General features: G+C 42.5%; 1 protein-coding gene across 4 annotated transcripts in view; it reads right to left on the reverse strand.

The window, feature by feature from the left end:
* LOC106572802 (copine-5) overlaps positions 1–25,560 on the reverse strand; it is a 213,880-nt gene that overhangs the window by 23,236 nt on the left and 165,084 nt on the right. For all 4 annotated transcript variants that reach the window (XM_045696442.1, XM_045696441.1, XM_045696440.1 and 1 more), the window contains 5 exons: positions 15,313–15,359; positions 14,962–15,143; positions 10,923–11,050; positions 8,367–8,469; positions 1,436–1,493 (listed from right to left, as the gene is read on the reverse strand). In XM_045696442.1, coding sequence (XP_045552398.1) covers positions 1,436–1,493; positions 8,367–8,469; positions 10,923–11,050; positions 14,962–15,143; positions 15,313–15,359 — 518 coding nt within the window. The remainder of the gene's footprint in view (positions 1–1,435; positions 1,494–8,366; positions 8,470–10,922; positions 11,051–14,961; positions 15,144–15,312; positions 15,360–25,560) is intronic.

The raw sequence follows: 25,560 nt of genomic DNA on the forward strand, positions 1-25,560 counted from the left end.
AACACGCTCTGCATTGTCTACACTGAGTGTACAAAACATTAGGAACACCTTCTCTTTCCATGACATAGAATCCAGGTGAAAGCTATGACACCTTGTTGATGTCACTTGTTAAATCCACTTCAATCAGTGTAGATGAAGGGGAGGAGACATGTTAAAGAAGGATTTTTAAGCCTTGAGACAAATGAGACATGGATTGTGTATGTGTGCCATTCAGAGGGTGAACAGGAAAGACAAAATATTTAAGTGCCTTTGAACAAGGTATTGTAGTAGGTGCCAGGCGCACCTGTTTGTGTCAAGAACTGCAATGCTGCTGGGTTTTTCATGCTCAACAGTTTCCCGTGTGTATCAACAATGCTCCACCACCCAAAGGACATCCAGCCAACTTGACACAACTGTGGGAAGAATTGGAGTAAACATGGGCCAGCATCCCTGTGGAACGCTTTCGACACCTTGTAGAGTTCATGCCCGACTAATTGAGGCTGTTCTGAGGACAAAAAAGGGGTGAAACTCAATATTAGGAAGGTGTTCTTAATATTTATAGACTCAGTGTATAGGAGTCACTAAACATCATCATTTATGGTCTCCATATTAGGATAGCCTCAGGAGTGGGTCTCCGTGTCACTCGGACTTGTAGTTGGAGGCTGTCCTAATATGTACACCATAATGGTGGGTTATTAGACCAGTTTAAACTTGCTCTGCATTGTGGGAGTCAAAACCCATTATGCCTATTATGGACTTCAAATAAATGATAATAATTGCTTTTTACATTGTGAACATTCCCAGCACCGTAATTAATAATGTAAAAGAAGCATATTCAGAAAGAAATACCAGCCAGCCCCTGTAACAGAACACAACACATCAAGTTCGAGAGCATCAAAGTTGTGACCATGTTACAAATATTCAAATTGTATGCAACAGCTGTGAACTGGGTTTAGAAACCTGCAGGTTGACATCCTGCTTATTAACTAGGGACTTCAACCAAACTGCCAATTAGTTAACATCCCTCACATTGAAACTGTCCTTGATAACGTCAGCCCTTAATTGTATTGCATTATCTACAGTACATTTAACCCAATGCTTGTGGGCTGGGAACGTCTAAACGGACGAACATCATGGGAATATTTGACCAAGGATTTTCTTATTTGTGTTCTGTTGACTATTTATGCTAATTTATGATGATTTATTTCTTTATCATGGGTCAAGGATTAAGTTAAAGACATTATGTGAAAATGTTTTTAACTTTATCTAAGCCCAATAGTGAAATAAGATTTTCAAACCAACCAGCAGCTTATAAAGGTATCTTTGAATGCATTTTCCCCTCTGAAAACATATTTACTTGACATAACTATATGCTAATAAAAAAACAACAATAAAAACAATAAAATATTATAAAATATCATTTTGTCTGAGTGGGAATGAGGGGGGTCAATCTCACCATCAAACTCAGCGTGTCCAACTCCAACAATGATGATAGACATAGGAAGCTTAGCAGCCTGCGGAGAACAAACAACAAGTAGATTCCATGCGATATTATCAACATTCTGACAACAAGGTGCTTTTTGAGTTCTTACAAGGACAAAGTTTTAGGCATAAACATGTACACGTTTGTCTTTGTTCAATGTCTTAAGCAAATAAAACCAATCAATCACAAAAAAATTAAATATTCTGAAGAGGACTGATGAAATATTCAAATCCATCACAAACCAATCTGATGTCCTTAAACAAAGCAGTTTAACATTATTCAAACTGTGTATAATGCATTGGGGTTATTCAGTGACATAGTAGCAGTGCTAATTCATTATTCACTAGTCTGCAGTCTTCTAATCCAGTTGCACAGGTCACCAAGACACAAGGAGGCCATTGGACAAGAGACAAATAAATGTGCATTGAAAAAGACAAGATAACCGAAACAATACATTTGCTGACAAATTCCCTCTCTGCTGATTGCTGTTCAGGCCCTCTTTCCAAGCACATGACATTTTGTAGTCACCCTGTGCCGTAATGGAACACAGCCCAGCTCCAGTCAGACAGTCAAGAGAAATACATTATTACATCAGGATTGCAAAAACAGAACGAGTTGTCTATATTATTCAGAAGGCTTCTCTGAAACCAATGTGGATTATAATAATTTTTAACATTTGTGGATGTGTTATTGCCGCGGGAAATAGCAGCTTCAATTTATTTTACAAGGAAAGGAGTTGAACATATTGTTGAACGTAAGTGACAATTTTGTGTGCATGCTAGTTATATATAAGGCCAACATAATGAACACATTACACAACATACAATGTCTATATTCTTCTCTACACTATGCAATGTTTATCTCCACAGAGCGAGAAGAGGATAACATTTAACTTCATATACAGTACCAGTCAAAAGTTTGGACACACCTAGTAATTCCAGGGCTTTTGTTTATTTTTACTATGTTCTACATTGTAGAATAATAGTGAAGACATTAAAACTATGAAATAACACATATGGAATAATGTTGTATGCAAAAAAAAGTGTTAAACAAATCAAAATAAATGTTATATTTGAGATTCTTCAAAGTAGCCATCCTTTGCATTGATGACAGCTTTGCACACTCTTGCCATTCTCTCAACCAGCTTTGTGAGGTAGTCACCTGGAATCAGTGGCGACCTGTCATTCAGGGCACATGGGGCAGGTTTGCCTGTTTTGCATGTTATTTTGGCATTAATACGTGTCACATATCAGTTAGCAAACAATGTAAAAAAGTTGAAATATTTGAGTTAATAAAGCTGCATACAAACATGGTCTCTTTTTTGCTTTCTTGAGTAAGGCAGCTCCAAAATGCAGGTCTTTCAGAGTTACATTAGACGTGCCCATCCAAGAAGGCTCAAGGCCATTGGCCACAGATAAAATTACGTAAAATCATGTTATATCTACAGTAGCTTTGATTGGACTGATCATGTCAACATCATACTTTCTAAATCTTAGCTAGCAGTCATCATCATGAATCAAGTCAACAATCTACTGGCAAATCCTTTTTAATGCTTGTCATATGAAGATAAATAATGAAGATAAATTATAGATAAAACGTATCGGTGCTCATCGGCCATTGGACATAAACATTACACAACAAGTTGGAAATCATAAATTCAACAATGAGTGGTTTGGAAGGAATCAGTGGCTAACTGCAAGCATTGGAAAGCAGTCACTACCCTGCTATTCAGTGGAGTGGCTGTGTGGTCCCTAGTCTGGGTTTAAGTGTCTCTTAAAATGATAAAATTCAACATTGGCCATGCTGTCACTGAAGCATGATTTGTGGTGCGCTCAAAACAACTGTTAACTCGGAACTGCTAAATCTGACTTCAGTGAGTTCAAGACAACTGGGAACCGGGAAAAAACAAGCTCCCACTGGGAAAATATACATTTTGAACGGTCATCCAACTCGGAATTGTAAATCGGGAACTCAGGCCTCTTTCTAGATCGATCTTGTTTTTTTTTCATAGTTCCCAGTTGTCTTGAAAGCACCATCAATCCAGTGAATGCCAGACTTTGATGAAAAAGTTTGATGACAAAATTTGCCCACGAAGGACTGCCATGCTTCCTTCCTGTGCAAGTGAGCACAGCACAACAAGGTGAGTCCAAAAATGTCTTGTTTGCTGCTGCATAAATGATGCAATATGGCAGGGAGATATGTATACTGTAGCTAAGAAAGTAATTCTAAGTGTATGTTGTGTAGTTAGCTGTTAGTAGCCCATATGCCTCACCCTGATAATTTGGTCTATTTTTCCCTCATAAATTCACCTACTGTTCTGACTTGGTGGTGCACATGTAGCCTATAACCTGTTTAAGATAAATGTAATCATCGTATATTGTAAGAGAGTTCAGTGTCTGCTTATATTCACCCTTTATTTATCCTACGGTTCTGACTTGGTATACAGGGAGAACACTGTAAGAACGGCCCATGTTCTGAATTCTGTCGCTGTACATTTCAAAAGTGCTGAACAAATAGTTATATTGACTACGTCCTTCCAAGCTCGCTAATTAATGTCTTAATCGAAATTACAGATTGCCTCTTATCCGCTTGTCGTCCCCTTATGCCATAGTTTGTACATCTCAACTGTCAGTAGAAACCACATTTGTTTAAGCAAGTCAGCCATGTCTTTTCAAAAGGCAGTAAATGAGGTTGAATGAACTGTTTCGCTGCCAGACAAGGCTCCGCTGATAGCCATGTGTACAGTTTGTGGGCACCGTTTGTCACCGTTAGAGTGCAACTAATGTCTTGTTTACTGTTGTGTTGTGTAGTGGCTTTTGCTGGCATGCAACCCACTTTTTTTGTTTGCCCCACCAAGATTTACATGCTAAAATTGCCACTGCCTGGAATGCATTTCAAATAACAGGTGTGCCTAGTTAAAAGTTAATTTGTGGAATTTCTTTCCTTCTTAATGCATTTGAGCCAATCAGTTGTGTTGTGACAAGGTAGGGGTGGGTATACAGAAGATAGCCCTATTTGGTAAAAGACCAAGTGTATATTATGACAAGAACAGCTTAAATAAGCAAAGAGAAATGACAGCCCATCGTTACTTTAAGACATGAATGTCAGTCAATGCGGAAAATTTCAATAACTTTGAAAGTTTCTTCAAGGTCAGTTGCAAAAACCATCAAGCGCTATAATGAAACTGGCTCTCATGAAGACCGCCACTGGAAAGGAAGACCCAGAGTTACCTTTGCTGCAGAGGATAAGTTCATTAGAGTTAACTGCACCTCAGATTGCAGCCCAAATAAATGCTTCACAGAGTTCAAGTAACAGACACATCTCAAGATCAACTGTTCAGAGGAGACTGTGTGAATCACGCCTTCATGGTCGAATTGCTGCATAGAAACCACTATTAAAGGACTCCAATAATAATAAGAAACTTGCTTGGGCCGAGAAACACGAGCAATGGGCATTAGACCAGTGGAAATCTGTCCTTTGGTCTGATGAGTCCAGATTTGAGATTTTTGGTTCCAACTGCCGTGTCTTTGTGAGATGCAGAGTAGGTGAACGGATGATCTCCGCATGTGTAGTTCCCACCGTGAAGCATGGAGGAGGTGGTGTGTTTTACTGGTGACAGTGTCGGTGATTTATTTAGAATTCAAGGCACACTTAACCAGCATGGTTAAGGCAAAGGGTGGCTACTTTGAAGAATCTCAAATATAAAATATTTGTTGAACATTTTTTAGTTACAATTTGATTCCATATGTGTTATTTCATAGTTTTAAAAATAAAGAAAAACTCTTGAATGAGTATGTGTGTCCAAACGTTTGACTGGTGCTATAGGTCATAACATTAATTAGTAGAAACACTTTTATCTCTGCCACATTCAAAGACATTTCCACTCAATCTTATTCATGATTCCTGGAACAACATGAGATATGTTGGTGACCTAACAGCAGGTGCTTGAAACCATTTAATGATGAACTAGTGCTTTCGAAGCAAAACCTGATGTGCATTAACACTTAGCAATTACTGTATCTAACATGCCCTGTACTGTACACTGTAAATCTATTATAATAACACCTCTTACTCCTCTCTGCTTATCTGAACTGTCTCTATCCCACTACGTCAACGTAATGGATAAATCTATGTTTTATCCTCCAGACACCATCCCACCCCCACAACCACCACCTCAACCACCCCCACCACCACCCCAACCACCCCAACCACCACCCCCACCACCACCCCAACCACCCCAACCACCACCCCCACCACCACCCCAACCACCACCCCCACCACCACCCCAACCACTCCAACCACCACCACCCCAACCCCCCCCCCCAACCACCACCCCCTACTTCTAACCCAGGGGATCATGCTTCTGCACGCTGTTTAAATACTATCTATCTTTGGACTGCAAAAATATTTGCAAACCCAGCAACTTGGAATCACTCGATCTCTAGCTGTCCTCGGCTGTAATAGTCTTTTCCAGTCTGCAGAAGATTTAAAAAAACGTTCTAATATTGCCAAGTTTTATTTCAACTGTCCTCTGCATGACAAATCAGTCAGTGAGTCAGTTTCCCTCCCACCTTCCCCCGTGACATGGGTATGAACTGCTAACATTCCAAATGGCACCCTATTCCCTATGTAGTGCACTACTTTTGACCAGAGCCCTATAGGGTGTAGTGCACTACGTTTGACTGGGGCCCTATAGGGTGTAGTGCACTACTTTTGACCAGGGCCCTATAGGGTGTAGTGCACTACTTTTGTCCAGGGCCCTATAGGGTGCCATTTGGAACACAGCCATGGAGTGCGGTAATAGAGTGAGCTAAAATTAATGATTGGCAGAAAGGTGATTCTACTGTTCTGTCCTAACATGTGAGGAACAGGAGGCCCTCCTTTATAATTCACTGCCCTGAGAAAAGAGTTAAGGAGAGAACCATGGAACATCATAGAGAGGGGTTGGAACTAATATTTAGCCAAAAGGCTGGCCTGGTACATTTACATTTGAGTTATTTAGCTTTTATCCAGAGCCACTTAAAATGGCAGACAGGACTGCAGAGGTGGCAGAAGCTGGCAGGACACAGAAAGCAGGGCAGAGGAAGCAGGTTAGAAGGCTTGGTTGAGGAAGCTGATGTTGGTTAGAGGTAGATGGCTTGGCTGAGGCAGGTTAGAGGTAGATGGCTTGGCTGAGGCAGGTTAGAGGTAGATGGCTTGGCTGAGGCAGGTTAGAAGTAGATGGCTTGGCTGAGGCAGGTTAGAGGTAGATGGCTTGGCTGAGGCAGGTTAGAAGTAGATGGCTTGGCTGAGGCAGGTTAGAAGTAGATGGCTTGGCTGAGGCAGGTTAGAGGTAGATGGCTTGGCTGAGGCAGGTCAGAAGTAGATGGCTTGGCTGAGTCAGGTTAGAGGTAGACGGTTGAGGCAGGTCAGAGGTAGATGGCTTGGCTGAGGCAGGTCAGAGGTAGATGGCTGAGGCAGGTTAGAGGTAGATGTCTGAGGCAGGTCAGAGGTAGATGTCTGAGGCAGGTCAGAGGTAGATGTCTGAGTCAGGTTAGAGGTAGATGTCTGAGGCAGGTTAGAGGTAGATGTCTTGGCTGAGGCAGGTCAAAGGTAGATGTCTTGGCTGAGGCAGGTAAGAGGTAGATGGCTGAGGCAGGTTAGAGGTAGATGTCTGAGGCAGGTCAGAGGTAGATATCTTGGCTGAGGCAGGTCAGAGGTAGATGTCTGAGGCAGGTCAGAGGTAGATGTCTGAGGCAGGTTAGAGGTAGATGTCTGAGGCAGATGTCTTGGCTGAGGCAGGTCAGAGGTAGATGTCTTGGTTGAGGCAGGTCAGAGGTAGATGTCTGAAGCAGGTCAGAGGTAGATGTCTGAGGCAGGTTAGAGGTAGATGTCTGAGGCAGATGTCTTGGCTGAGGCAGGTCAGAGGTAGATGTCTTGGTTGAGGCAGGTCAGAGGTAGATGTCTGAAGCAGGTCAGAGGTAGATGTCTGAGGCAGGTCAGAGGTAGATGTCTTGGTTGAGGCAGGTCAGAGGTAGATGTCTTGGCTGAGGCAGGTTAGAGGTAGACGGCTGAGGCAGGTCAGAGGTAGATGGCTGAGGCAGGTCAGAGGTAGATGGCTGAGGCAGGTTAGAGGTAGACAGCTGAGGCAGGTTAGAGGTAGACGGCTGAGTCAGGTTAGAGGTAGACGGCTGAGGCAGGTTAGAGGTAGATGGCTGAGGCAGGTTAGAGGTAGACGGCTGAGGCAGGTCAGAGGCAGATGGCTGAGGCAGGTTAGAGGTAGATGTCTGAGGCAGGTCAGAAGGCCGAGGTAAGATAGAGCAGCAGACAAGATCTTAAAAGGAAGGTGTGGCTGTTCTAATGGTTTTACTAACAGTCGCAAATTCCCTTTAAACCCAGCCTGCTGTGAGGTCAGAGGTTAGAGGTCATCAGAGGTCAGGATGCCGTGCCACTCGCCCATTGGACAGCTGGACAGTAAACACCCTCTCGGTCTATTCTCACGGCCAGAGAGACACAAAGTGGATTTTTCAAACAGACATTTCAGAAAGGCACAAGCAGAAGTTAATGTAAAGTAACAGTGCTGTGATGTTCATAAACGAAACCTACATTTGGTCAAAGAAAAATAGAACATCCAAACAACAGTAAAAGAACTAGAGTGGATAACAGAACTTAACATAGTCCTACATCCTGAAATAAAGTGGCTCTGACGAGCATGGCTCAAAGCAGCAGAAAAACAGACATTGATTTTGGCCTGGAGCTAGCTGTGGTAAAAAGCAGAGGTGCGTTAAAAGCAGAAAGTTAAAAGCAGCTGTAAAGCCCTGCGGAGAGGGAGAGAAAGACAGAGACAGACGCAGAGAAAGAGACACAGGGAGACAGAGGGCAGAGGAAGATTATGGGTAATGGGAACATCCAGCAGCCTACTCACATTGACGATGGCCTCCTTGGTCTGGGCCATGTCTGATATGACTCCGTCTGTGATGATGAGCAGGACAAAGTACTGAGAGCCGTCCTGTACGGCCGCTGCGTACCTGGCAGAGAGAGAACAGAGACTGCATTTGTAGACTGTAAATTAACCGCAAGAAGCCCAAATACATTTCATATTGGAATAAAACGTAATAATTTCAAACCTTGCTTACATTTGTTTATGATCACTTCTCTCTATTATCCGTGGAAATACTTGGGAACAGACTTGAAGCCGATTTCCCTGTGATTTTAGTGTATCCTCTGTCTGTGACATAGACACTCAGAATGTATCAACGTATTCTAGTGTATCCTCTGTCTGTGACATAGACACTCAGAATGTATCAACGTATTCTAGTGTATCCTCTGTCTGTGACATAGACACTCAGAATGTATCAACGTATTCTAGTGTATCCTCTGTCTGTGACATAGACACTCAGAATGTATCAACGTATTCTAGTGTATCCTCTGTCTGTGACATAGACACTCAGAATGTATCAACGTATTCTAGTGTATCCTCTGTCTGTGACATAGACACTCAGAATGTACCAACTTATTCTGGGAATCCACCATAGTGTGCTTCTGAACTGTGTATAGTTTTACCTGCCTCGCGCTGTTTGACTGGAAAGAAACAACACATTAAAAGGCGATCTCTTTTCAGATACTAACTTCCTGTCACCAGAGAGCGAGTCCCAGAGCCTCAATATAGAAGTACAGCCTGCTGTGTACTGTAACTCTCCGGTCTGTGATGAGCCAGTCTCAGCAGTGTTCTGTATGTACGTGGCCTAGTTTCCATCACCCATCCCTAGCTGTCCATAACATGAATCATTTACTGATGTGTTTAGCAATGCAAGTTGCTGTATTGTTTCTGTTATATATATTTTTGTTTGTTGTTGTTATTGATGGATTGCCAGGTAGGCTCTGACCAGGGGCTGTATACATTAAACCTCCCAGAATAGAATGACCGATCTAGGATCAGCTCTCCCCGTCCACGTCCACGTAACCTTGTTCGTTATGACTCTGATCTTATTATTGTAACTAGAGAAGACAACAGTGACAACATCCAAGTGCTCATTATGCCAAAACTAAGGACGTTATTGACATTTCAGCCAGACCTCTGGGGTTGTTGAGTCCTTTCTCCTGCTTTCTAATTTAGCCTGTCAAACGATTGGCTCTCTGGGGTTGTTGAGTCCTTTCTCCTGCTTTCTAATTTAGCCTGTCGAACGATTGGCTCTCTGGAGTTGACACTTGAATGAAAAAGGGGTGTGTGCATGGGGGGTGTGTGCGTGGGGGTTGTGTGCGTGGGGGTTGTGTTCGTGGGGGTTGTGTGCGTGGGGGGTGTGTGCGTGGGGATTGTGTGCGTGGGGGTTGTGTGCGTGGGGGTTGTGTGCGTGGGGGTTGTGTGCGTGGGGGGGTGTGTGCGTGGGGGTTGTGTGTGTGGGGGGTGTGTGCGTGGGGGTTGTGTGCGTGGGGGTTGTGTGCGTGGGGGTTGTGTGCGTGGGGGTTGTGTGTGTGGGGGTTGTGTGCGTGGGGGGTGTGTGCGTGGGGGTTGTGTGCGTGGGGGTTGTGTGCGTGGGGGTTGTGTGTGTGGGGGGTTGTGTGCGTGGGGGGTGTGTGCGTGGGGGTTGTGTGCGTGGGGGGTGTGTGCGTGGGGGTTGTGTGCGTGGGGGTTGTGTGCGTGGGGGTGTGTGCGTGGGGGTCGTGTGCGTGGGGGTTGTGTGCGTGGGGGTTGTGTGCGTGGGGGTTGTGTGCGTGGGGGTTGTGTGTGTGGGGGGTTGTGTGTTTGGGGGGTGTGTGCGTGGGGGGGTTGTGTGTCATCATAAGACAGAGACATGAGAGATTACTGCTGTTTGGGAAGTTAAATGGACATCAAGCCTACACATCAAGCGAAACACGCCCGCCCGCCCGCACACACACACACAGACACACACACACACACACACACACACACACACACACACACACACACACACACACACACACACACACACACACACACACACACACACACACACACACACACACACACACACACACACACACACACACACACACACACACACACACACATACACACACACACACACACACACACAATGTGTGACCACTTATTAATTTGTTCTGGGACTTGACCACAAGTTACATCCGTCACCGCGGCGACAGTTTATTTTTTTATTTCCCTTTCATTAAATCACAACACATCCAAAAAACAACAATTATTTACTGATAGTGTCTGTTAGTGGCTCTAATGGTCTGTCTGGATAAGTGTGGAGACGAAGGTTTCCTGAAGGTTTGTCTTTCAACTTATTTTCTAACCAAGGTTGAGGTAAGGTTGATTAATGACCAGCCTTGTGTTGCTGTTGAAATGTAGCCTAGTCCCAGATCTGTTTGTGCTGTCTTGTCATTCCTTTTTGGCTATAGGAGTTGGCTGTACAGCACAAACAGATCAGGGATCAGGCTATATGAGTTGATAAGGAGAGCTTCTGTACTGTCTGTCTCGGGGGCTCACGATCACACTCACTTCGCCACATGGTTGACAACCGGAGAAAAGTTGGTGGGTCCGTAGAGTTGTACAGTCTTCAGACTCTGATGGTATGCTTCTAGAATCCCCTCCATTCCGTTGCAGTAGGGGTTCTCTATGTTGCCATTCTGCGATGGAGAAAATACAAAACATGTAACCTGAATTACACTGAACAAAAATATAAACGCAACATGTAAAGGGAAATGAAACAAAAGATCGCAGAAAAGTTCCATTTGAACAAAAAGCATATTTCTCTCACATTTTGTGCACAAATTTGTTTACATCCCTGTTAGTGAGCATTTCTCATTTGCCAATATAATCCAACCACCTGACAGGTGTGGCATATCAAGAAGCAGATTAAACAGCATGATCATTACTGTTACATCGTTACATGATCAACACTGACTTGCCTAGTTAAATAAAGGTTAAATAAAGCAAATAAAAATACACAGGTGCACCTTGTGTTGGGGACAAAGGCCACTCTAAAATATGCAGTTTTGTCACACAACACAATGCCACAGATGTTTCAAGTTTTGAGGGAGTGTGCAATTGGCATGTTGATTGCAGGAATGTCCACCAGAGCTGTTGCCAGAGAATATCATGTTAATTTCTCTACCATAAGCCACCTCCAACATCGTTTTAGAGAATTTGGCAGTACGTCCAACCGGTCACACAACCACAGACCACGTGTAACCACGCCAGCCCAGGACCTCCACATCCGGCTTCTTCACCTGCTGGATCGTCTGAGACCAGCCACCCGGACAGCTGATGAAACTGTGGGTACGCACAACCAAATCATTTCTGTACAAATGATCAGAAACCATCACGAGATCCTGAGGCTCATTGTCGTGCAATTCACCTTATGTTTCAGCATGATAATGCACAGCCCCATGTCACAATGATCTCCACACAATTCCTGGAAGCTGAAAACATGGTCTGCATACTCACCAGACATGTCACTCATTGAGCATGTTTGGGATGCTCTGGATTGACGTGTAGGACAGCGTGTTCCAGTGTCCGCCAATATCCAGCAACTTCGTTTAGGACCTAATGAATTTATTTCAATTGACTGATTTCCTTATATGAAATGTAACTCAGTAAAATCTTAGAAATTGTTGCACGTATGCGTTTATATTTTTGTTCAGTGTAGTTAATCAGGTAAAGGCCAGTTGAATTGTTCAATTCTGAGATTGAACCAGGAAAATAGTGAGGAAACACTAGTGTATCTGAGTATAAAGCTTCATAGATACTAATGTTGATATGCCTCCAAGCACCAAAACTAAAGCAAACATCATTCTACCATTACTGTACAGCAAATGAGAATAAAAAACCCTTGAAAGTGTGTGCCGGTTGGTTGGTTTCCGTCATATTGTCAGGTTTGGGAATAATCTGAATCAGAATGGAGGGTGACTGTCACGCCCTGACCATAGAGAGCCCTTGGTTCTCTATGGTATAGTAGGTCAGGGCGTGACTGGGGGTGTTCTATGTTGTTTATTTCTATGTTGGTGTGCTTGGTATGGTTCCCAATCAGAGGCAGCTGTTTAGCGTTGTCTCTGATTGGGGATCATATTTAGGCAGCTATTTCCCCACTGTGTTTTGTGGGATCTTGTTATTGAGTGCATGTTGCACCTCAGTACTGCACAGTCATTGTTTGTTTCTTATTTTGCTTAAAGTTTCACCTAAATAAAGATGTGGAACTGTAATCACGCTGTGCTTTAGTCCGAGTATGCCTCCAACGACGAACGTGACAGTGACGTGATGGACATAGGCAGTGGGAAGTAGTTCGGGGGTGGGGGAGCTGTGATTTTTTTCTTCAATGGGGGGGGGTTGCCCGCGCTCCAGACGTCTATATCGGTCCGCTAATACAGGACTATGAAAGGCTCAGTACTTTAGGGAAAAAATATTTGGTCTATTTAAAAAAAAAAAAAGGTATCCTTACTTTGCACGGCTATGGCGGTGGAGACCCTGTCGATGGGCTGCTCGTTTTATTGTACAACACCATCCCCATCCAGCCTTGCGGATAGGAGAGTTGGACCAGTAACCGGAAGGTTGCTGGATCTAACACCGTAGCGGACAAGGTACAAATCGGTTGCTCTGCCCTTCAGCAAGGCAGTTAACCCCCAACAACAACTGCTCCCCGGGCGCCGTTGACACGTTTCGGTTTGAATAGATTCAGTTGTGCAACTGACTAGGTATCCCATTTCCATCCACATTATCTGGCTGAGAGAAGTCTAATTGATTGAAGAATCCGTCAGGCTTATAGATGCCAAATAGCACAATAAAAGGTTTTAAATTAAACCTGTGTTTAATTTATGCATGCTCATATCTGGCAAAGGAACACACATGTTCAATCCCTCACACGCACGCACGCACACACACACACACACACACACACACACACACACACACACACACACACACACACACACACACACACACACACACACACACACACACACACACACACACACACACACACACACACACACACACACACACACACACACACACACACACACACACACACACACACACACAACTTAATGCACATAGAAACACCAATATACAAGATTACAGAAAATTCAACGCAAAGTACACAAACAACACACACACACACACACACACAAACTCGACTAGGAAAGGTAAATCATATGTATGTAAATGCTGTGCAAGAAGCCAGTCAGAGCCAGCCACGTTAATAAACACCAGAAGAAGCCAGTCAGAGCCAGCCACGTTAATAAACACCAGAAGAAGTCAGTCAAAGCCAGCCACGTTAATAAACACCAGAAGAAGTCAGTCAGAGCCAGCCACGTTAACAAACACCAGAAGAAGTCAGTCAGAGCCAGCCACGTTAACAAACACCAGAAGAAGTCAGTCAGAGCCAGCCACGTTAATAAACACCAGAAGAAGTCAGTCAGAGCCAGCCACGTTAATAAACACCAGAAGAAGTCAGTCAGAGCCAGCCACGTTAATAGACACCAGAAGAAGTCAGTCAGAGCCAGCCACGTTAATAAACACCAGAAGAAGTCAGTCAGAGCCAGCCACGTTAATAAACACCAGAAGAAGTCAGTCAGAGCCAGCCACGTTAATAAACATGCTGAATGTTTGAAGTGTGCTTCTTTGAGTCATTACTAACAGCATGAACACCCTCAGTGATGTACTGCACAGTAGCTAGCTATAGCTACATCTGCAGGTAGGGGCTGTACAGTAGCTAGCTATAGCTACATATGCAGGTAGGGTCTGTACAGTAGCTAGCTATAGCTACATATGCAGGTAGGGGCTTACAGTAGCTAGATATAGCTACATCTGCAGGTAGGGGCTGTACAGTAGCTAGTTATAGCTACATCTGCAGGTAGGGGCTGTACAGTAGCTAGTTATAGCTACATCTGCAGGTAGGGGCTGAGCAGGAGCTAGCTATAGCTACATCTGCTGGTAGGGGCTGTACAGTAGCTAGTTATAGCTACATCTGCAGGTAGGGGCTGTACAGTAGCTAGCTATAGCTACATCTGCAGGTAGGGGCTGTACAGTAGCTAGCTATAGATACATCTGCAGGTAGGGGCTGTACAGTAGCTAGCTATAGCTACATCTGCAGGTAGGGTCTGTACAGTAGCTAGTTATAGCTACATCTGCAGGTAGGGTCTGTACAGTAGCTAGTTATAGCTACATCTGCAGGTAGGGGCTGTACAGTAGCTAGCTATAGCTACATCTGCAGGTAGGGGCTGTACAGTAGCTAGCTATAGCTACATCTGCAGGTAGGGGCTGCAGGTGTCAGTATAGTATGACTCAGGGAACATACCTGTACACCCAGCTTAAAACCCTACCAGCTCTAACAGTTAGGATCCATCCATCCTTCAGTCAGAGGCTGTACAGTATAGTTACCAGGGGAACTCATTGGACATCAGATAATACCGAGTTTAGCAGCAAACTCTGCCAGCTCTACCAGCCCCAGTGAGAATCTGTAGTGTGCGTGTGTGTGCGTGTGTGTGCGTTGTGCGTGTGTGTGTGCGTCTGCAGTCATAGGACGATGATAGATAGTTACCAAGGGGAACTCGTGGGACACATGTCCATCGGGGGGCAGCTTGGCTCCGAAGCCCAGAGCAGGGAACATCTTGTCACTGTCATAGTCCTGAATGATCTCCCCTACAGCCTTCAGGGCCATGGCGTATGCATTCATCTGGTACGGGTTCATGTAGTGGAGGGAGGTGGACTGGGACGGGTTACCTGGAGAGCAACCCAGGGGGGTTAGAATGCAGGGTTCATGGTTCAGAGCTCAGAGCTTGAGTAGAGACAACAGCCTGCTGGACTTGAGAGCCTCACAGTAAGAGATAGTCAGCTTATAGAGCTGTAGAATACAATACAAAGAATGTATGAAAATAGTACCAGCCCTCACCATTGGATGCTGTGAAATCAATGGCCACCGTGAAGTGAATCTGTGTTCTGGAAGAGAAGAACAGAGAAAAATATTGATTTTAGATATTGTAACAGAGAACTCCTGGTGTTTAATTTATATTTGGGTTGAGTGTTACCCACCTGACTCTGACTCTCTCTCTCTCTCTCTCTCTCTCTCTCTCTCTCTCTCTCTGTCTCTCTCTCTCTGTCTCTCTCTCTCTCTCTCTCTCTCTCTCTCTCTCTGTCTGTCTCTCTCTCTCTCTCTCTCTCTCTCTCTCTCTCTCTCTCAATTCAATTAATTTCAAGGGGCTTTATTGGCATGGGAAACATGTGTTTACATTTCCAAAGCAAGTGAAATTGATAATTAACAAAAGTGAAATAAACAATAAAAAATGAACAGTAAACATTACACTCCAAAAGAATGCCATATTATGTCTATATACAGTGTTGTAACAAATAGTTAAAGTACAAAAGGGAAAATAAATAAACATAAAAATGGGTTGTATTAACAGTGATGTTTGTTCTTCACTGGTTACCCTTTTCTTGTGGCAACAGGTCGCAAATCTTGCTGCTGTGATTGCACACTAATATTTCACCCAATAAATATGGGAGTTTATCAAAATTGGATTTGTTTTCAAACTCTTTGTGGATCTGTGTAATCTGAGGGAAATATGTGTCTCTAATATTGATCATACATTTGGGAGGAGGTTAGGAAGAGCAGCTCAGTTTCCACCTCATTTTATGGGCAGTTTGCACATAGCCTGTCTTCTCTTGAGAGCCAAGTCTGCCTATGTCAACCTTTCTCAATAGCAAGGATATGCTCACTGAGTCTGTACATAGTCAAAGCATTCCTTCATTTTGGGCCAGTCACAGTGGTCAGGTATTCTGTCACTGTGTACTCTCTGTTTAGGGCCAAATAGCATTCTAGTTTGCTCTGTTTTTGGTTAATTCTTTCCAATGTATCAAGTAATTTTATTTTTGTTTACTCATGATTTGGTTGGGTCTAATTGTGTTGCTGTCCTGGGCCTCTGTCGGGTCTGTTGGTGTTTGTGAACAGAGCCCCACTTGTGTTTTACGTTGTACACAGAGGATATGTTTTGCAGAATTCTACATGCAGAGTCTCAATTTGGTGTTTGTCCCATTTTGTGAACTCTCTCTCTCCCACAAAGTTACCGTTACGTCTTAGTGGCTCGGCTTGAAGATATAATCCTCCCCATCTGTCCGAGAGACCACCTCAATTACCCAGAAGCCATCACTGTGCTCTCTGCTTCAGCTCTCACCTGGGAGAGAAGCCCCGACCGAACCGACCAAGCCGGCTTTCCTGTTCAACTGAGTCAGCGCCTCAAAAAAAAAACATATTTATTTTATATATGTTTTATTTGTTATCCTTCTCCCAGCAGAAAAAGAGAAATGAATTCACAGCGCCGCAGAGAAGCAGCCAGTCTGGTTTCCAAGCCCAGTTAGGCAGCAAGCCAGTCCAACTACATGCATGACCACACATCTGGATGGCTAGCTTCGCTTGGCTGGACTGCACCCCTACCACTTTTAAGACTTATAAGACGTGTTTGACTGACAGGATAGCAATTACTAGGAACATTAACATACACTGAGCATACCAAACATTAGGAACACTTTTCTAATATTGAGTTAAACCCCTCTCCCCCTTTGCCCTAGGAATAGCCTCAATTCGTCAGGGCATGGACTCTACAAGGTGTCGAAAGGGTTCCACAGGGATGCTGGCTCATGTTGACTCCAATGCTTCTCATTGTTGTGTCAAGTTGGCTGGATGTCGTTTGGGTGGTGGACCATTCACACAGGAAACTGTTGTGCATGAAAAACCCAGCAGCATTGGAGTTCTTGACACAAACCGGTGAGCCTGGCACCTACTACCTTACCCCGTTCAAAGGCACTTAAATATTTTGTCTTGCCTATTCACCCTCTGAATGGTTCACATACACAATCCATGTCTCAATAGTCTCAAGGTTTAAAAATCCTTCTTTAACCTGTCTGACCCTTCATCTATACTGATTGAAGTGGATTTAACAAGTGACATCAACAAGGGATTATAGCTTTCACCTGGATTCACCTGGTCAGTCTGTCATGGAAAGAGCAGGTGTTCTTAAAATGTTTTGTACAGTCAGTGTATGTGTGTACGTACAGTTGAAGTCGGAAGTTTACATACACCTTAGCCAAAAACATTTAAACTCAGTTTTTCACAATTCCTGACATTTAATCCTATTAAAAATTCCCTGTCTTAGGTCAGGGAATTATTTATTTCAGCTTTTATTTCTTTCATCACATTCCTAGTGGGTCAGAAGTTTACATACACTCAATTAGTATTTGGCAGCATTGTCTTTAAATTGTTTAATTTGGGTCAAATATTTTGGGTAGCCTTCCACAAGCTTCCCACAAGAAGTTGGGTGAATTTTGGCCCATTCCTCCTGACAGAGCTGGTGTAACTGAGTCAGGTTTGTAGGCCTCCTTGCTCGCACACGCTTTTTGAGTTCTGCCCACATATTTTCTATAGGATTGAGGTCAGGGCTTTGTGATGGCCACTCCAATACCTTGACTTTGTTGTTCTTAAGCCATTTTGCCACAACTTTGGAAGTATGCTTGGGGTCATTGTCCATTGGAAGACCCATTTGCGACCAAGCTTTAACTTCCTGACTGATGTCTTGAGATGCTGCTTCAATATATCCACATCATTTTCCTCCCTCATGATGCCATCTATTTTGTGAAGTGCACCAGTCCCTCCTGCAGCAAAGTACCCCCACAACATGATGCTGCCACCCCCGTGCTTCACGGTTGGGATGGTGTTCTTCGGCTTGCAAGCCTCCCACTTTTTCCTCCAAATATAACGATGGTCATTATGGCCAAACAGTTCTATTTTCTTTTGATGGGATGTGCTAAACTTTGAACATTGAGATATTAAATGAATAATAGGAAATGAAAGAGACTGGGTTATGTTAGAAGTTAATGGTTCTCAGAAGAAAGAAGAAGGCTTTGGAATGTGTTTGATAGAGGTGAGGAGAGCGATGTGTCGATACAGGGGAGACCGATGGACGTCTGTGTATTAGATGAAAGAGGGGTTGAGGTGAGAAGGTGAGGACAGATTCCCTTAAGAGAGTAATAAATGTTTGGAATCCTGTTACCTTCTTTATTAGCTTCCTGTAGAGCCATAACATGTAAGGATTGGAGAGAAAGGGGAGTGACTTAAGTAGGATGCATATAAACTAAAGTCTGAAATCTTTAGCTCTCTGATTTTCAGCTGTACAGAACCCTTGGGAAGGATTAAACTTGGTTAAAGCTTCTCTAGTGTCCGTGGGTTATTTACTCTGAAAAATAAGAACCAAACACTTTCATCAGACCAGAGGACATTTCTCCAAAAAGTACGATCTTTGTCCCAATGTGCAAACCGTAGTCTGGCTTTTTTTATGGCGGTTTTGGAGCAGTGACTTCTTCCTTGCTGAGCGGCCTTTCAGGTTATGTCGATATAGGACTCGTTTTACTGTGGATATAGATACTTTTGTACCTTTTTCCTCCAGCATCTTCACAAGGTCCTTTGCTGTTGTTCTGGGATTGATTTGAACTTTTCGCACCAAAGTACGTTCATCTCTAGGAGACAGAACGCGTTTCCTTCCTGAGCGTTATTACGTCTGCGTGGTCCCATGGTGTTTATACTTGCGTACTATTGTTTGTACAGATGAACATGGTATCTTCAGATGTTTGGAAATTGCTTCCAAGGATGAACCAGACTTGTGGAGGTCTACAGTTTGTTTTCTGAGGTCTTGGCTGATTTCTTTTGATTTTCCCATGATGTCAAGCAAAGAGGCACTGAGTTTGAAGGTAGGCATTGAAATACATCCACAGGTACACCTCCAATTGACTCAAATGATGTCAATTAGCCTATCAGAAGCTTCTAAAACCATGACATCATTTTCTGGAATTTTCCAAGCTGTTTAAAGGCACAGTCAACTTAGTTGTATGTAAACTTCTGACCGACTGGAATTGTGATACAGTGAATTATAAGTGAAATAATCTATCTGTAAACAATTGTTGGAAAAATGACTTGTGTCATGCACAATGTAGATGTCCTAACCGACTTGCCAAAACTGTTATGGATAGGGGGCAGTATTTTCACGGCCGGATAAAAAACGTACCCGATTTAATCTGTTTATTACTCCTGCCCAGAAACTAGAATATGCATATAATTGTTTGATTTGGATAGAAAACACCCTAAAGTTTCTAAAACTGTTTGAATAGTGTCTGTGAGTATAACAGAACTCATATGGCAGGCCAAAACCTGAGAAGATTCCAAACAGGAAGTGCCCTCTCTGACCATTTCTTGGCCTTCTTTAGCCACTTTATTGAAAACAGAGGATCTCTGCTGTAATGTGACACTTTCTAATGCTCCCATAGGCTCTCAGAAGGCGCCAGAACGTTGAATGATGACTCTGCAGTCCATGGCTGAAAAACAGTAGCGCATTTGGATAGTGGTCGATCTTAGAACAATGAGACGGGCGCACGCGTGCACGTGAAGAGTCCATTTTACATTTTCAGTCTTTGAACGAAAACGACGACTCCCGGTCGGAATATTATCGCTATTTTACGAGAAAAATCGCATAAAAACATGATTTTAAACAGCGTTTGACATGCTTTGAAGTAATGGAATATTTTGAATTTTTTTGTCACGATATGCGCCGCCGCGTCACCCTTCGTTACCCTTCGGATAGTGTCTTGAACGCACGAACAAAACGCCGCTATTTGGATATAACTATGGATTATTTGGAACCAAACCAACATTTGTTGTTGAAGTAGAAGTCCTGGGAGTGCATTCTGACGAAGAACAGCAAAGGTAATCCAATTTTTCTTATAGTAAATCTGAATTTGGGGAGTACCAAACTTGGTGGGTGTCAAAATAGCTAGCCTGTGATGGCCGGGCTATCTACTCAGAATATTGCAAAATGTGCTTTCACCGAAAAGCTATTTTAAAATCGGACACCTCGATTGCATAAAGGAGTTCTGTATCTATAATTCTTAAAATAATTGTTATGTTTTTTGTGAACGTTTATCATGAGTAATTTAGTAAATTCACCGGAAGTTTTCGGTGGGAATGCTAGTTCTGAACGTCACATGCTAATGTAAAAAGCTGGTTTTTGATATAAATATGAACTTGATTGAACAAAACATGCATGTATTGTATAACATAATGTCCTAGGAGTGTCATCTGATGAAGATCATCAAAGGTTAGTGCTGCATTTAGCTGTGGTTTTGGTTTTTGTGACATTATATGCTAGCTTGAAAAATGGGTGTCTGATTATGTCTGGCTGGGTACTCTCCTGACATAATCTAATGTTTTGCTTTAGTTGTAAAGCCTTTTTGAAATTGGACAGTGTGGTTAGATAAAGGAGAGTCTTGTCTTTAAAATGGTGTAAAATAGTCATATGTTTGAAAAATTGAAGTTTTCGGATTTTCGAGGAGTTTGTATTTCACGCCACGCCCTATCATTGGATATTGGAGCGGTGTTCCGCTAGCGGAACGTCTAGATGTAAGAATTAACAAGAAATTGTGGAGTGGTTGAAAAACTAGTTTTAATGACTCCAACCTAAGTGTGAGTAAACTTCCGACTTCAACTGTATACTTAAACAATACGATAAACTGGAACTACACAAATAAAATGGTGCTAAAAGTTAAATTACACAAGTAGACAGAAATACTGTATATTATTCTCAGTAGACTTCATGGTAAATAACTATTAGCTCCTAGAGTGTGCAGCTCAGTAGGATTCATGGTAAATAACTGTAAACTCCTAGAGTGTGCAGCTCAGTAGGATTCATGGTAAATAACTGTAAACTCCTAGAGTGTGCAGCTCAGTAGGATTCATGGTAAATAACTGTAAACTCCTAGAGTGTGCAGCTCAGTAGGATTCATGGTAAATAACTGTAAACTCCTAGAGTGTGCAGCTCAGTAGGATTCATGGTAAATAACTGTAAACTCCTAGAGTGTGCAGCTCAGTCGGATTCATGGTAAATAACTGTAAACTCCTAGAGTGTGCAGCTCAGTAGGATTCATGGTAAATTACTGTAAAGTCCTAGAGTGTGCAGCTCAGTAGCATTCACGGTAATTAACTGTAAAATCCTAGAGTGTGCAGCTCAGTAGGATTCATGGTAAATAACTGTAAACTCCTAGAGTGTGCAGCTCAGTAGGATTCATGGTAAATAACTGTAAACTCCTATAGTTAGCAGCTCTCATTTTCTTTTTTTTAACTGTCTGACCTCTGGTCAAATCAGACTGGACATTATCCTTATACTGGGCAAAAATCCTTATATCCCTTCCAGACACAGAAGTTGCAAGTCAATGAATAACTATATAAAGACTTGGAGAGCTGAGAGACAAGAAGGCGTAAAGACAGTCATTTCCCTGGTGGGGTTGTTAGGCACAATAACAAGCAGAGAGAGATAGAGAGAGTTGACGAACACGACCCGATGGTAAACAAAGTAGTGTTAATTAATGGGAGGAGGAGTTACTACTAACATGTTCTGACAAAACCCTCATCAACAGCTCTCCAAGCTGTCAGGGTCTGTTTTCTTATTCAGCCTCATCTGATTCCCACTTCTGTTGTATTGCATATTAACATCATCCATTTTAAATGGAGTCCTGTTTTAGTCATCTCTATATTTTGCCTACAGTGTATAATCATGGTTTATCATTAGGCTGTCAGTGTATATGCAAACAGCATCACTAACATCTCGGAAAACAGCGAGATAAGGAGTCCTTCCCCAAAAGGTTTCTTATAAACCAATAATGAGCAGAGGGAGGTGAAAGTAGTCATGATTTGACAGGAAACTAAGTGTCCATAATGAGAGACAGGGGATTAGTGCTAACTAACGTAGTATCGAAACTACACAATTAATAACCTCATCACTGCTGTTCTACGCAGTGTTTCATTTAAATATAACGCTGACTACTGTCTGTCATCACCATCACAATAATTACCGTCATCATCAACACCATAATCATCATCATCATCAATATCACCATCATCAGTAACACCATCATCATCATCAGTAACACCATCATCATCATCAGTAACACCATCATCAGTAACACCATCATCATCAATATCACCATCATCAGTAACACCATCATCATCATCAATATCACCATCATCAGTAACACCATCATCATCATCATCATCATCATCAGTAACACCATCATCATCAGTATCACCATCATCATCACCATCATCATCATCATCAGTAACACCATCATCATCAGTATCACCATCATCATCACCATCATCATCATCATCATCAGTAACACCATCATCATCATCATTAAAATCATCACCAGCATTACCATCATCACCATCATTACCATCATCATTAAAACCATCATCACCATCATTAAAACCATCATCATCATCAACACCATCATCATCATCCTCATCATCATTAAAACCATCATCATCATCATTAAAACCATCATCATCATCAACACTATCATCATCATCATTAAAACCATCATCATTACCATCATCATCATCATTAAAACCATCAACATTAAAACCATCATCATCATCATCAGAAGCATCATCATCAACATCATTAAAACCATCATCATCACCATCATCATCATCATCATTAAAACCATCATCATCATCATTACCATCATCATCATCATTAAAACCATCAACATTAAAACCATCATCATCATCATCAGAAGCATCATCATCAACATCATTAAAACCATCATCATCACCATCATCATCATCATCATCATTAAAACCATCATCATCATCATTACCATCATCATCATCATTAAAACCATCAACATTAAAACCATCATTATCATCATTAAAACCATCATCATCATCATCGTCATCATCACCATCAAATCAAAATCAAATCAAATCAAATGTATTTATATAGTCCTTCTTACATCAGCTGATATCTCAAAGTGCTGTACAGAAACCCAGCCTAAAACCCCAAACAGCAAGCAATGCAGGTGTAGAAGCACCATCACCATCACCATCATTAAAACCATCATCATCATCATAATCATCATGAACACCATCATAATCATCATCATCATCATCATCATCACCATCAACATCAACATCAGTAACACCATCATAATCATCATCATCATCATCATCATCATCACAATCAACATCAGTAACACCATCATCATAACCATCATCATCACCATCATCATCAGTAACACCATCATCACCATCATTAAAACAATCATCATCATAATCATCATAATCATCATGAACACCATCATAATCATCATCATCATCATCACCATCAACATCAGTAACACCATCATCATCATCATTAAAACCATCATCATAATCATCATCACAATAATCAATCATCACCAATACCCCAATCACCATCACAATCATCTAAATTAGTAGTAGTAGCCAGTAGTAGTATTTATTCTGGTTAATAATCATGAATTCCTTTCGCATACAGTATGTCTATCAGCAATCTGCAAACAGCATCACATGCGCTTAATAAAACACTAAGCCATATTTCAATCATGACAAATGCAAAGGATGACAGCCACGGAACTTGAAAAGAAGGAAGGGAACTGAATATGGAGGAAAAACAACTTCCCCTTCATGTCCCCATCCATTCCCTAAGAGGTTAGACTTTAAAGACATAGTTGTAGCTAGCTGTTAGCATTGTGCTTCTTCTATGGCGATCAACAATGATTGGCTCTCCTCATATAGCATGGTTACATCAGATTGAATGCTGTGATTACCATGGTGAGCAGAAAGCGTGGAGCATTCAGTGTGGTTTAAGTATTTACCTCCATTCAGAAATCCACAGCCTCATGTTTTAATAGTCATATCATACTGCAGGAAGCATCCCAACCCTAGTCCCTAGTCAGATCCTACTGCAGGAAGCATCTATCCCTAGTCATATCATACTGCTGGAAGCATCTCTTCCTAGTCCCTAGTCATATCATACTGCTGGAAGCATCTCTTCCTAGTCCCTAGTCAGATCCTACTGCAGGAAGCATCTATCCCTAGTCATATCATACTGCTGGAAGCATCTCTTCCTAGTCCCTAGTCATATCATACTGCTGGAAGCATCTCTTCCTAGTCCCTAGTCATATCATACTGCAGATAGCATCTCTTTCTAGTCCCTGGTCCTATCCTACTGCAGGAAGCATCTCTTTCTAGTCCCTGGTCCTATCCTACTGCAGGAAGCATCTCTTTCTAGTCCCTGGTCCTATCCTACTGCAGGAAGCATCTCTTTCTAGTCCCTGGTCCTATCCTACTGCAGGAAGCATCTATCCCTAGTCATATCATACTGCTGGAAGCATCTCTTCCTAGTCCCTAGTCATATCATACTGCTGGAAGCATCTCTTCCTAGTCCCTAGTCATATCATACTGCTGGAAGCATCTCTTCCTAGTCCCTAGTCATATCATACTGCTGGAAGCATCTCTTCCTAGTCACTAGTCATATTATACTGCTGGAAGCATCTCTTCCTAGTCCCTAGTCATATCATACTGCTGGAAGCATCTCTTCCTAGTCCCTAGTCATATCATACTGCTGGAAGCATCTCTTCCTAGTCCCTAGTCATATTATACTGCTGGAAGCATCTCTTCCTAGTCCCTAGTCATATCATACTGCTGGAAGCATCTCTTTCTAGTCCCTAGTCATATCATACTGCTGGAAGCATCTCTTCCTAGTCCCTAGTCATGTCATACTGCAGATAGCATCTCTTTCTAGTCCCTGGTCCTATCCTACTGCAGGAAGCATCTCTTTCTAGTCCCTGGTCCTATCCTACTGCAGGAAGCATCTGACCATAGCTTGTTACTCTGGACTGAGTTTTCCAACTAACAGACAGACAGGGAACTGTGGCAATGCTTTCCCATGATAATGCCTTCCCATGATAATTCCTTCCCATGATAATCCTTTCCCATGGAACTCACAGTTTACTGTATTCCCATTGGTTAGCTCAGAAGTGGATAACATTCACAGAAAATAATGGTGGAATTACATGGGTTGAATTCACTAGGGCCTCCCAACCCATCAATACAGAATATCCTCTAGCCAAGCTGGACTTGTCATTTCATACACAACTCCTACCTAAGATTGGTTATATTCTCTGACTGTCGATGGTTGTATTTTTCATTCCTCACCCATTTCATGTTGGCAATTTATTGTTTTCATCTTCAAATATAAGTGCCTCACTTCCCATAAATTGTTTCCTATCAGTGTGAGAT

The sequence above is a fragment of the Salmo salar genome, chromosome ssa15 (assembly GCF_905237065.1).
Source record: "Salmo salar chromosome ssa15, Ssal_v3.1, whole genome shotgun sequence".
Lineage (NCBI taxonomy): Eukaryota > Metazoa > Chordata > Actinopteri > Salmoniformes > Salmonidae > Salmo > Salmo salar.